Below are 15000 nucleotides of genomic sequence, written 5' to 3'. Positions count from 1 at the left end.
CAAACAGTAGGTATCCTACACATCACTGTCCTGCTACCCAGCCCACAACAGTAGGTATCCTACACACACTGTCCTGCTACCCAGGCCCACAAACAGGAGATCCTACACACACTGTCCTGCTACCCAGCCCACAAACAGTAGGTATCCTACACACACTGTCCTGCTACCCAGCCACAAACAGTAGGTATCCTACACACACTGTCCTGCTACCCAGCCCACAAACAGTAGGTATCCTACACACACTGTCCTGCTACCCAGCCACAAACAGTAGGTATCCTACACACACTGTCCTGCTACCCAGCCCACAAACAGTAGGTATCCTACACACACTGTCCTGCTACCCAGCCCACAAACAGTAGGTATCCTACACACACTGTCCTGCTACCCAGCCCACAAACAGTAGGTATCCTACACACACTGTCCTGCTACCCAGCCCACAAACAGTAGGTATCCTACACACACTGTCCTGCTACCCAGCCCACAAACAGTAGGTATCCTACACACACTGTCCTGCTACCCAGCCCACAAACAGTAGGTATCCTACACACACTGTCCTGCTACCCAGCCCACAAACAGTAGGTATCCTACACACACTGTCCTGCTACCCAGCCCACAAACAGTAGGTATCCTACACACACTGTCCTGCTACCCAGCCCACAAACAGTAGGTATCCTACACACACTGTCCTGCTACCCAGCCCACAAACAGTAGGTATCCTAACACACTGTCCTGCTACCCAGCCCACAAACAGTAGGTATCCTACACACACTGTCCTGCTACCCAGCCCACAAACAGTAGGTATCCTACACACACTGTCCTGCTACCCAGCCCACAAACAGTAGGTATCCTACACACACTGTCCTGCTACCCAGCCCACAAACAGTAGGTATCCTACACACACTGTCCTGCTACCCAGCCCACAAACAGTAGGTATCCTACACACACTGTCCTGCTACCCAGCCCACAAACAGTAGGTATCCTACACACACTGTCCTGCTACCCAGCCCACAAACAGTAGGTATCCTACACACACTGTCCTGCTACCCAGCCCACAAACAGTAGGTATCCTACACACACTGTCCTGCTACCCAGCCCACAAACAGTAGGTATCCTACACACACTGTCCTGCTACCCAGCCCACAAAACAGTAGGTATCCTACACACACTGTCCTGCTACCCAGCCCACAAACAGTAGGTATCCTACACACACTGTCCTGCTACCCAGCCCACAAACAGTAGGTATCCTACACACACTGTCCTGCTACCCAGCCCACAAACAGTAGGTATCCTACACACACTGTCCTGCTACCCAGCCCACAAACAGTAGTATCCTACACACACACTGTCCTGCTACCCAGCCCACAAACAGTAGGTATCCTACACACACACTGTCCTGCTACCCAGCCCACAAACAGTTGGTACCCTACACACACTGTCCTGCTACCCAGCCCACAAACAGTAGGTATCCTACACACACACTGTCCTGCTACCCAGCCACAAACAGTAGGTACCCTACACACACACTGTCCTGCTACCCAGCCCACAAACAGTAGGTACCCTACACACACACTGTCCTACTACCCAATGAGGTTTATTCAGGAGAACGCTGGTCTGTCGTACAGAACCATTCATTTAATACCGGCTCCTTACTCCTTACATTCACACACAAACAGTAGGTACCCTACACACACACTGTCCTGCTACCCAGCCACAAACAGTAGGTATCCTACACACACACTGTCCTGCTACCCAGCCCACAAACAGTAGGTATCCTACACACACTGTCCTGCTACCCAGCCCACAAACAGTAGGTATCCTACACACACTGTCCTGCTACCCAGCCCACAAACAGTAGGTATCCTACACACACTGTCCTGCTACCCAGCCCACAAACAGTAGGTATCCTACACACACTGTCCTGCTACCCAGCCCACAAACAGTAGGTATCCTACATACACTGTCCTGCTACCCAGCCCACAAACAGTAGGTACCCTACACACACTGTCCTGCTACCCAGCCCACAAACAGTAGGTATCCTACACACACACTGTCCTGCTACCCAGCCCACAAACAGTAGGTACCCTACACACACTGTCCTGCTACCCAGCCCACAAACAGTAGGTATCCTACACACACACTGTCCTGCTACCCAGCCCACAAACAGTAGGTACCCTACACACACACTGTCCTGCTACCCAGCCCACAAACAGTAGGTACCCTACACACACACACTGTCCTACTACCCAATGAGGTTTATTCAGGAGAACGCTGGTCTGTCGTACAGAACCATTCATTTAATACCGGCTCCTTACTCCTTACATTCACACACAAACAGTAGGTACCCTACACACACACTGTCCTGCTACCCAGCCCACAAACAGTAGGTATCCTACACACACACTGTCCTGCTACCCAGCCCACAAACAGTAGGTATCCTACACACACTGTCCTGCTACCCAGCCCACAAACAGTAGGTATCCTACACACACACTGTCCTGCTACCCAGCCCACAAAGATTAGGGGAGTCCGTGAGAACCACTCCTCCCTCAAGACAGGGAGACCCTGGGACGTACTCTCAGAGGCCCCCAGCCAAGGTCGGCACCGAATCAGTCTGTTGTAAGACACTATAATACAGATATATTGTTATACACTCTGACCAAGAACTACACTCACAGATGTATAATTCTACTGACTAAAACCACACACACATCATTAGAATAACCTCATGATTCTAATCACTTTCATCATGATTCTCATCACTTTCATCGTGATTCTCATCACTTTCATCGTGATTCTATTCACTTTCATCGTGATTCTATTCACTTTCATCGTGATTCTAATCACTTTCATCGTGATTCTAATCACTTTCATCGTGATTCTAATCACTTTCATCGTGATTCTAATCACTTTCATCGTGATTCTAATCACTTTCATCGTGATTCTAATCACTTTCATCGTGATTCTAATCACTTTCATCGTGATTCTAATCACTTTCATCGTGATTCTAATCACTTTCATCGTGATTCTAATCACTTTCATCGTGATTCTAATCACTTTCATCGTGATTCTAATCACTTTCATCGTGATTCTAATCACTTTCATCGTGATTCTAATCACTTTCATCGTGATTCTAATCACTTTCATCGTGATTCTAATCACTTTCATCGTGATTCTAATCACTTTCATCGTGATTCTAATCACTTTCATCACGATTCTAATCACTTTCATCACGATTCTAATCACTTTCATCACGATTCTAATCACTTTCATCATGATTCTCATCAATTTCATACAATCATATGGTTTCAGGGTGGAATATTCTAATCATTCATATGAACATATAAAATCCCATTAACACTTTGTCACCCTGGGGTATTGTGATGTCACCCTGGGGTATTGTGATGTCACCCTGGGGTATTGTGATGTCACCCTGGGGTATTGTGATGTCACCCTGGGGTATTGTGATGTCACCCTGGGGTATTGTGATGTCACCCTGGGGTATTGTTTGTAGATTAACCCAGAATAAGGATGTAAAGTAATAAATGTGGAAAAGGGGAAGTGGTCTGTATAACCAGAGCTAGCCAGCTCCCAGACTGAAGGGGGTCAGATAGAGCTAGCCAGCTCCCAGACTGAAGGGGATCAGATAGAGCTAGCCAGCTCCCAGACTGAAGGGATCAGATAGAGCTAGCCAGCTCCCAGCCTGAAGGGGGTCAGATAGAGCTAGCCAGCTCCCAGACTGAAGGGGGTCAGATAGAGCTAGCCAGCTCCCAGACTGAAGGGGGTCAGATAGAGCTAGCCAGCTCCCAGACTGAAGGGGGTCAGATAGAGCTAGCCAGCTCCCAGACTGAAGGGGGTCAGATAGAGCTAGCCAGCTCCCAGACTGAAGGGGATCGGATAGAGCTAGCCAGCTCCCAGACCGAAGGGGATCAGATAGAGCTAGCCAGCTCCCAGACTGAAGGGGGTCAGATAGAGCTAGCCAGCTCCCAGACTGAAGGGGATCAGATAGAGCTAGCCAGCTCCCAGCCTGAAGGGGATCAGATAGAGCTAGCCAGCTCCCAGACTGAAGGGGGTCAGATAGAGCTAGCCAGCTCCCAGACTGAAGCAAGATAAATATCTGAATACAATATGACAATTTGACATCCCCTGGGTTAAGAGAGAGACAGACAGGTGTACATGGTTCTCATGGTTCTCTCTCTCTCACCTGGCTGGATGTTTGACATCCCCTGGGTTAAGAGGGAGACAGACAGGTGTACAGGGTTCTCTCTCTCTCACCTGGCCGGATGTTTGACATCCCCTGGGTTAAGAGGGAGACAGACAGGTGTACAGGGTTCTCTCTCTCTCACCTGGCCGGTCATTCTCTGATCCTCTCTGTGTGTTGAAGGAGTCCCAGGCTTTTAGCAGGCTTGGAGGGTAGCAGCCCTTGACACAGTGGAGACTGGACACATACACTAATATTAGTACTAGTACCTATTGACCTAGCAATTCTACATAGATTATCTGATCGAGACGAGACAGAGAGACAGAGAGAGGAGAGAGACAGAGAGACAGACAGAGGGAGACACAGAGAGAGAGAGACAGAGACAGAGAGAGAGAGAGGAAGTGTATTTACTCCTTCAGTCCGATGAAGCCAGTGGTCTGGTTGTGTTTCTTCTCCTTTAGACTGCTCAGCTCCCTGAGACAGACAGACACCATTAGTACAGACAGACACCATTAGTACAGACAGACACCATTAGCACAGACAGACACCATTAGCACAGACAGACACCATTAGCACAGACAGACACCATTAGCACAGACAGACACCATTAGCACAGACAGACACCATTAGTACAGACAGACACCATTAGTACAGACACACACCATTAGCACAGACAGACACCATTAGCACAGACAGACACCATTAGCACAGACAGACACCATTAGCACAGACAGACACCATTAGCACAGACAGACACCATTAGTACAGACAGACACCATTAGTACAGACACACACCATTAGCACAGACAGACACCATTAGCACAGACAGACACCATTAGCACAGACAGACACCATTAGCACAGACAGACACCATTAGCACAGACAGACACCATTAGTACAGACAGACACCATTAGTACAGACACACACCATTAGTACAGACAGACACCATTAGTACAGACAGACACCATTAGTACAGACAGACACCATTAGTACAGACACACACCATTAGTACAGACAGACACCATTAGTACAGACACACACCATTAGTACAGACAGACACCATTAGTATAGACACACACCATTAGTACAGACAGACACCATTAGTACAGACACACACCATTAGTACAGACAGACACCATTAGTACAGACAGACACCATTAGTACAGACAGACACCATTAGTACAGACAGACACCATTAGTACAGACAGACACCATTAGTACAGACAGACACCATTAGTACAGACAGACACCATTAGTACAGACAGACACCATTAGTACAGACACATTAGAATACACTAGACTCCCCACAGTTATATCCCCGGGGCGGAGACAGTTATATCCCCGGGGCGGAGACAGTTATATCCCCGGGGCGGAGACAGTTATATCCCCGGGGCGGAGACAGTTATATCCCCGGGGCGGAGACAGTTATATCCCCGGGGCGGAGACAGTTATATCCCCGGGGCGGAGACAGTTATATCCCCGGGGCGGAGACAGTTATATCCCCGGGGCGGAGACAGTTATATCCCCGGGGCGGAGACAGTTATATCCCCGGGGCGGAGACAGTTATATCCCCGGGGCGGAGACAGTTATATCCCCGGGGCGGAGACAGTTATATCCCCGGGGCGGAGACAGTTATATCCCCGGGGCGGAGACAGTTATATCCCCGGGGCGGAGACAGTTATATCCCCGGGGCGGAGACAGTTATATCCCCGGGGCGGAGACAGTTATATCCCCGGGGCGGAGACAGTTATATCCCATTATAAATCATAAATGTATCGTTCATATCTATAGGCTACATTCAGGTTTTACGCGGCATGACTTTCCATTTCCTGGTCAAACTGATTTATGGATTTATGACATGTTTCTGGTGAGCACGGGTTGATTTAGTATTCTAGGACAAAAAGTAATGACAGAAGTGATGCTGAGATGCTGACAGAAGAGATGCTGACAAAACAGAAGCTGAGATGCTGACAAAACAGAAGCTGAGATGCTGACAGAACAGAAGCTGACAGAACAGAAGCTGACAGAACAGAAGCTGACAGAACAGAAGCTGAGATGCTGACAGAAGAGATGCTGACAGAAGAGATGCTGAGATGCGGCAGGAAGAGATGCTGAGATGCTGACGGAACAGATGCTGACAGAACAGAAGCTGAGATGCTGACAGAACAGAAGCTGAGATGCTGACAAAACAGAAGCTGAGATGCTGACAGAACAAAAGCTGACAGAACAGAAGCTGACAGAACAGAAGCTGACAGAACAGAAGCTGAGATGCTGACAGAAGAGATGCTGACAGAAGAGATGCTGAGATGCTGCAGGAAGAGATGCTGAGATGCTGACGGAACAGATGCTGACAGAACAGAAGCTGAGATGCTGACAGAACAGAGGCTGAGATGCTGACAAAACAGAAGCTGAGATGCTGACAAAACAGAAGCTGAGATGCTGACAAAACAGAAGCTGACAGAACAGAAGCTGACAGAACAGAAGCTGACAGAACAGAAGCTGACAGAACAGAAGCTGACAGAACAGAAGCTGACAGAACAGAAGCTGACAGAGCAGAAGCTGACAGAACAGAAGCTGACAGAGCAGAAGCTGACAGAACAGAAGCTGACAGAACAGAAGCTGAGATGCTGACAGAACAGAAGCTGAGATGCTGACGGAACAGAAGCTGAGATGCTGACGGAACAGAAGCTGAGATGCTGACAGAACAGAAGCTGAGATGCTGACAGAACAGAAGCTGAGATGCTGACAGAACAGAAGCTGAGATGCTGACAGAACAGAAGCTGAGATGCTGACAGAACAGAAGCTGAGATGCTGACAGAACAGAAGCTGAGATGCTGACAGAACAGAAGCTGAGATGCTGACAGAACAGAAGCTGAGATGCTGACAGAAGAGATGCTGAGATGCTGACGGAACAGAAGCTGAGATGCTGACGGAACAGAAGCTGAGATGCTGACAGAACAGAAGCTGAGATGCTGACAGAACAGAAGCTGAGATGCTGACAGAACAGAAGCTGAGATGCTGACAGAACAGAAGCTGAGATGCTGACAGAACAGAAGCTGAGATGCTGACAGAACAGAAGCTGAGATGCTGACAGAACAGAAGCTGAGAGAAGAGAAGCTTACAGAACAGAAGCTGAGATGCTGACGGAGGAGAAGCTGAGATGCTGACAGAAGAGAAGCTGAGATGCGGACAGAACAGAAGCTGAGATGCTGACAGAACAGAAGCTGAGATGCTGACAGAACAGAAGCTGGGATGCTGACAGAACAGAAGCTGAGAGAAGAGAAGCTGAGATGCTGACAGAAGAGATGCTGACAGAACAGAAGCTGAGAGAAGAGAAGCTGAGATGCTGACAGAAGAGATGCTGACAGAACAGAAGCTGAGATGCTGACAGAACAGAAGCTGAGATGCTGACAGAACAGATGCTGACAGAACAGAAGCTGAGAGAAGAGAAGCTGAGATGCTGACAGAAGAGATGCTGACAGAACAGAAGCTGAGATGCTGACAGAACAGAAGCTGAGATGCTGACAGAACAGAAGCTGACAGAACAGAAGCTGACAGAACAGAAGCTGACAGAACAGAGGCTGACAGAACAGAAGCTGACAGAAGAGAAACTGAGATGCTGACAGAAGAGAAACTGAGATGCTGACAGAAGAGAAACTCAGATGCTGACAGAAGAGATGCTGAGATGCTGACGGAACAGAAGTTGAGATGCTGACAGAACAGAAGTTGAGATGCTGACAGAACAGAAGCTGAGATGCTGACAGAACAGAAGCTGAGAGAAGAGAAGCTGAGATGCTGACAGAACAGAAGCTGAGAGAAGAGAAGCTGAGATGCTGACAGAAGAGATGCTGACAGAACAGAAGCTGAGAGAAGAGAAGCTGAGATGCTGACAGAAGAGATGCTGACAGAACAGAAGCTGAGATGCTGACAGAACAGAAGCTGAGATGCTGACAGAACAGAAGCTGACAGAACAGAAGCTGACAGAACAGAAGCTGACAGAACAGAGGCTGACAGAACAGAAGCTGACAGAAGAGAAACTGAGATGCTGACAGAAGAGAAACTGAGATGCTGACAGAAGAGAAACTCAGATGCTGACAGAAGAGATGCTGAGATGCTGACGGAACAGAAGCTGAGATGCTGACTGAACAGAAGCTGAGATGCTGACAGAACAGAAGTTGAGATGCTGACAGAACAGAAGTTGAGATGCTCACAGAACAGAAGTTGAGATGCTGACAGAACAGAAGCTGAGATGCTGACAGAACAGAAGCTGAGAGAAGAGAAGCTGAGATGCTGACAGAACAGAAGCTGAGAGAAGAGATGCTGACAGAACAGAAGCTGAGACGCTGACAGAACAGAAGCTGAGACGCTGACAGAACAGAAGCTGAGACGCTGACAGAACAGAAGCTGAGACGCTGACAGAACAGAAGCTGAGACGCTGACAGAACAGAAGCTGAGATGCTGACAGAACAGAAGCTGAGATGCTGACAGAACAGAAGCTGAGATGCTGACAGAACAGAAGCTGAGATGCTGACAAACAGAAGCTGACAGAAGAGATGCTGACAGAACAGAAGCTGACAGAAACAGAAGCTGACAGAACAGAAGCTGACAGAACAGAAGCTGACAGAACAGAAGCTGACAGAACAGAAGCTGAGATGCTGAACAGAACAGAAGCTGAGATGCTGACGGAACAGAAGCTGAGATGCTGACGGATCAGAAGCTGAGATGCTGACAGAACAGAAGCTGAGATGCTGACAGAACAGAAGCTGAGATGCTGACAGAACAGAAGCTGAGATGCTGACAGAACAGAAGCTGAGATGCTGACAGAACAGAAGCTGAGATGCTGACAGAACAGAAGCTGAGATGCTGACAGAACAGAAGCTGAGAAAGCTGAGATGCTGACAGAAGATGCTGAGATGCTGATGGAACAGAAGCTGAGATGCTGACGGAACAGAAGCTGAGATGCTGACAGAACAGAAGCTGAGATGCTGACAGAACAGAAGCTGAGATGCTGACAGAACAGAAGCTGAGATGCTGACAGAACAGAAGCTGAGATGCTGACAGAACAGAAGCTGAGATGCTGACAGAACAGAAGCTGAGAGAAGAGAAGCTTACAGAACAGAAGCTGAGATGCTGACGGAAGAGAAGCTGAGATGCTGACAGAAGAGAAGCTGAGATGCGGACAGAACAGAAGCTGAGATGCTGACAGAACAGAAGCTGAGATGCTGACAGAACAGAAGCTGGGATGCTGACAGAACAGAAGCTGAGAGAAGAGAAGCTGAGATGCTGACAGAAGAGATGCTGACAGAACAGAAGCTGAGAGAAGAGAAGCTGAGATGCTGACAGAAGAGATGCTGACAGAACAGAAGCTGAGATGCTGACAGAACAGAAGCTGAGATGCTGACAGAACAGAAGCTGACAGAACAGATGCTGACAGAACAGATGCTGACAGAACAGAAGCTGACAGAACAGAAGCTGACAGAACAGAAACTGAGATGCTGACAGAAGAGAAACTGAGATGCTGACAGAAGAGAAACTGAGATGCTGACAGAAGAGAAACTGAGATGCTGACAGAAGAGATGCTGAGATGCTGACGGAACAGAAGCTGAGATGCTGACGGAACAGAAGCTGAGATGCTGACAGAACAGAAGTTGAGATGCTGACAGAACAGAAGTTGAGATGCTCACAGAACAGAAGCTGAGATGCTCACAGAACAGAAGCTGAGATGCTGACAGAACAGAAGCTGAGAGAAGAGAAGCTGAGATGCTGACAGAACAGAAGCTGAGAGAAGAGATGCTGACAGAACAGAAGCTGAGACGCTGACAGAACAGAAGCTGAGACGCTGACAGAACAGAAGCTGAGACGCTGACAGAACAGAAGCTGAGACGCTGACAGAACAGAAGCTGAGATGCTGACAGAACAGAAGCTGAGATGCTGACAGAACAGAAGCTGAGATGCTGACAGAACAGAAGCTGAGATGCTGACAGAACAGAAGCTGAGATGCTGACAGAACAGAAGCTGAGAGAAGAGAAGCTGAGATGCTGATAGAACAGAAGCTGAGATGCTGACAGAACAGAAGCTGAGATGCTGACAGAACAGAAGCTGAGATGCTGACAGAACAGAAGCTGAGATGCTGACAGAACAGAAGCTGAGACGCTGACAGAACAGAAGCTGAGATGCTGACAGAACAGAAGCTGAGAGAAGAGAAGCTGAGATGCTGACAGAACAGAAGCTGAGATGCTGACAGAACAGAAGCTGAGATGCTGACAGAACAGAAGCTGAGATGCTGACAGAACAGAAGCTGAGATGCTGACAGAACAGAAGCTGAGATGCTGACAGAACAGAAGCTGAGAGAAGAGAAGCTGAGATGCTGACAGAACAGAAGCTGAGAGAACAGAAGCTGAGATGCTGACAGAACAGAAGCTGACAGAACAGATGCTGACAGAACAGAAGCTGAGATGCTGACAGAACAGAAGCTGACAGAACAGAAGCTGAGATGCTGACAGAACAGAAGCTGAGATGCTGACGGAACAGAAGCTGAGATGCTGACGGAACAGAAGCTGAGATGCTGACAGAACAGAAGCTGAGATGCTGACAGATCAGATTTGATATATTAGCAGGTTAGGGTCAGGGTCTCAGATTCACAGTGTATGTTATATATTAACAGGTTAGGGTCTCAGATTCACAGTGTATTTTCTATATCAGCAGGTTAGGGTCTCAGATTCACAGTGTATTTTATATATTAGCAGGTTAGGGTCTCAGATTCACAGTGTATGTTATATATTAGCAGGTTAGGGTCAGGGTCTCAGATTCACAGTGTATTTTATATATTAGCAGGTTAGGGTCTCAGATTCACAGTGTATTGTCTATATTAGCAGGTTAGGGTCAGGGTCTCAGATTCACAGTGTATTTTATATATTAGCAGGTTAGGGTCAGGGTCTCAGATTCACAGTGTATTTTATATATTAGCAGGTTAGGGTCAGGGTCTCAGATTCACAGTGTATTTTATATATTAGCAGGTTAGGGTCTCAGATTCACAGTGTATTTTCTATATTAACAGGTTAGGGTCTCAGATTCACAGTGTATTTTCTATATTAACAGGTTAGGGTCTCAGATTCACAGTGTATTTTATATATTAGCAGGTTAGGGTCTCAGATTCACAGTGTATTTTCTATATTAACAGGTTAGGGTCTCAGATTCACAGTGTATTTTATATATTAGCAGGTTAGGGTCTCAGATTCACAGTGTATTTTATATATTAGCAGGTTAGGGTCTCAGATTCACAGTGTATTTTATATATTAGCAGGTTAGGGTCAGGGTCTCAGATTCACAGTGTATTTTATATATTAGCAGGTTAGGGTCTCAGATTCACAGTGTATTTTATATATTAGCAGGTTAGGGTCAGGGTCTCAGATTCACAGTGTATTTTCTATATTAGCAGGTTAGGGTCTCAGATTCACAGTGTATTTTATATATTAGCAGGTTAGGGTCAGGGTCTCAGATTCACAGTGTATTTTATATATTAGCAGGTTAGGGTCTCAGATTCACAGTGTATTTATATATTAGCAGGTTAGGGTCTCAGATTCACAGTGTATGTTATATATTAGCAGGTTAGGGTCAGGGTCTCAGATTCACAGTGTATTTTATATATTAGCAGGTTAGGGTCAGGGTCTCAGATTCACAGTGTATTTTATATATTAGCAGGTTAGGGTCAGGGTCTCAGATTCACAGTGTATTTTCTATATTAGCAGGTCAGGGTCTCAGATTCACAGTGTAGTTTCTATATTAGCAGGTTAGGGTCAGGGTCTCAGATCACAGTGTATTAGCAGGTTAGGGTCAGGGTCTCAGATTCACAGTGTATTTTATATATTAGCAGGTTAGGGTCAGGGTCTCAGATTCACAGTGTATTTTATATATTAGCAGGTTAGGGTCTCAGATTCACAGTGTATGTTATATATTAGCAGGTTAGGGTCAGGGTCTCAGATTCACAGTGTATTGTCTATATTAGCAGGTTAGGGTCTCAGATTCACAGTGTATTTCTATATTAGCAGGTTAGGGTCTCAGATTCACAGTGTATTTTATATATTAGCAGGTTAGGGTCAGGGTCTCAGATTCACAGTGTATTTTATATATTAGCAGGTTAGGGTCTCAGATTCACAGTGTATTTTATATATTAGCAGGTTAGGGTCAGGGTCTCAGATTCACAGTGTATTTTATATATTAGCAGGTTAGGGTCTCAGATTCACAGTGTATTTTATATATTAGCAGGTTAGGGTCTCAGATTCACAGTGTATTTTATATATTAGCAGGTCAGGGTCTCAGATTCACAGTGTAGTTTATATATTAGCAGGTTAGGGTCAGGGTCTCAGATTCACAGTGTAGTTATATATTAGCAGGTTAGGGTCAGGGTCTCAGATTCACAGTGTAGTTTATATATTAGCAGGTTAGGGTCTCAGATTCACAGTGTATTTTCTATATTAGCAGGTTAGGGTCTCAGATTCACAGTGTAGTTTATATATTAGCAGGTTAGGGTCAGGGTCTCAGATTCACAGTGTAGTTTATATATTAGCAGGTTAGGGTCTCAGATTCACAGTGTATTTCTATATTAGCAGGTCAGGGTCTCAGATTCACAGTGTATTTTCTATATTAGCAGGTTAGGGTCAGGGTCTCAGATTCACAGTGTATTTTATATATTAGCAGGTTAGGGTCAGGGTCTCAGATTCACAGTGTATTTTATATATTAGCAGGTTAGGGTTAGGGTCTCAGATTCACAGTGTATTTTATATATTAGCAGGTTAGGGTCTCAGATTCACAGTGTAGTTTATATATTAGCAGGTTAGGGTCAGGGTCTCAGATTCACAGTGTATTTTATATATTAGCAGGTTAGGGTCAGGGTCTCAGATTCACAGTGTATTTTATATATTAGCAGGTTAGGGTCAGGGTCTCAGATTCACAGTGTATTTTATATATTAGCAGGTTAGGGTCAGGGTCTCAGATTCACAGTGTATTTTATATATTAGCAGGTTAGGGTCAGGGTCTCAGATTCACAGTGTATTTTATATATTAGCAGGTTAGGGTCTCAGATTCACAGTGTATTTTATATATTAGCAGGTTAGGGTCAGGGTCTCAGATTCACAGTGTATTTTATATATTAGCAGGTTAGGGTCTCAGATTCACAGTGTATTTTATATATTAGCAGGTTAGGGTCAGGGTCTCAGATTCACAGTGTATTAGCAGGTTAGGGTCGTACTTGGAGATGATAATCTCGTGGAGGATTTCTCCAAAGGTTTTCTGTTCCTCTCCATTCACCTGGTCACATCCTTCTACTGGGATAATCTACAGAGAGGAGAGAGAGAGAGACTGGGATGATCTACAGAGAGAGAGAGAGAGAGACTGGGGATAATCTACAGAGAGAGAGAGAGAGAGAGACTGGGATAATCTCCAGAGAGAGAGAGAGAGAGACTGGGATAATCTCCAGAGAGAGAGAGAGAGACTGGGATAATCTCCAGAGAGAGAGAGAGAGAGAGAGACTGGGATAATCTCCAGAGAGAGAGAGAGAGAGAGAGAGACTGGGATAATCTCCAGAGAGAGAGAAGAGAGAGAGAGAGAGACTGGGATAATCTCCAGAGAGAGAGAGAGAGAGAGAGAGACTGGGATGATCTACAGAGAGAGAGAGAGAGAGACTGGGATGATCTACAGAGAGAGAGAGAGGAGACTGGGATAATCTACAGAGAGAGAGAGACGTGATAATCTACAGAGAGAGAGAGAGAGACTGGGATAATCTACAGAGAGAGAGAGAGACTGGGATAATCTACAGAGAGAGAGAGAGAGACTGGGATAATCTACAGAGAGAGAGAGAGAGACTGGGAATAATTACAGAAGAGAGAGAGAGACTGGGATAATCTCCAGAGAGAGAGAGAGAAGACTGGGATAATCTCCAGAGAGAGAGAGAGAGACGGGGATAATCTCCAGAGGAGAGGAGAGAGACTGGGATAATCTCCAGAGAGAGAGATAGAGAGAGAGAGAGAACTGGATAATCTCCAGAGAGAGAGAGAGAGAGAGAGAGACTGGGATAATCTCCAGAGAGAGAGAAGAAGAGAGCGAGGAGACTGGGATAATCTCCAGAGAGAGAGAGAGAGAGAGAGAGACTGGGATAATCTCCAGAGAGAGAGAGAGAGAGAGAGAGACTGGGATAATCTCCAGAGGAGAGAGAGAGAGAGAGGAGACTGGATAATCTACAGAGGAGAGAGAGAGGAGAACTGGGATAATCTACAAGAGAGAGACTGGGATAATTACAGAGAGGACTGGGATAATCTACAGAGAGAGAGAGAGAGACTGGGATAAGCTACAGAGAGAGAGAGAGAGACTGGAATAATCTACAGAGATGAAGAGAGAGAGACTGGTATATCTACAGTAGAGACTAGAGACTGTGATAATCTACAGAGACGAGAAGAGAGAGAGAACTGGGATAATTCTAAGCAGATGAGATGGAGGAGAAGAGACTGGATGGGATAGATCTAGCAGAGAGAGAGGAGAGAGACTGGGATAATCTACAGAGAGAGAGAGAGAGCAAGACTGGATAATCTCTACAGAAGAGAGAAGAGAGAGAGACTGGGATAAATCTCCCAGAAGAGAGAAGAGAGACTGGGGATATATCTCCAGAGAGAGAGGAGAGAGAGACTGGGATAATCTCCAAGGAGAAGATGAGAGAGAGAGACTGGGATAATCTCCAGAGAGAGAGGAGAGAGAGAGACTGGGATAATCCCAGAGAGAGAGAGAGAGAGAGAGACTGGGGATAATCTCC

The 15000-nt window shown here is 46.2% G+C and overlaps 1 protein-coding gene across 6 annotated transcripts in view; it reads right to left on the bottom strand.

Annotated features, from left to right (window-relative positions):
• LOC109886932 (uncharacterized) overlaps positions 1–15000 on the bottom strand; it is a 35099-nt gene that overhangs the window by 5130 nt on the left and 14969 nt on the right. For all 6 annotated transcript variants that reach the window (XR_004209141.1, XR_004209143.1, XR_004209142.1 and 3 more), the window contains 3 exons: positions 13447–13532; positions 4610–4672; positions 4344–4435 (listed from right to left, as the gene is read on the bottom strand). Coding sequence is in view for 3 of the 6 variants with exons in the window: in XM_031821312.1 (XP_031677172.1) it covers positions 4344–4435; positions 4610–4672; positions 13447–13532 (241 nt within the window). In the remaining 3 variants the exon portion in view is untranslated. The remainder of the gene's footprint in view (positions 1–4343; positions 4436–4609; positions 4673–13446; positions 13533–15000) is intronic.

The sequence above is a fragment of the Oncorhynchus kisutch genome, unplaced genomic scaffold, assembly GCF_002021735.2.
Source record: "Oncorhynchus kisutch isolate 150728-3 unplaced genomic scaffold, Okis_V2 scaffold3960, whole genome shotgun sequence".
Taxonomy (NCBI): Eukaryota; Metazoa; Chordata; class Actinopteri; order Salmoniformes; family Salmonidae; genus Oncorhynchus; species Oncorhynchus kisutch.
This window is presented reverse-complemented; position numbering and strand designations above follow the sequence as displayed.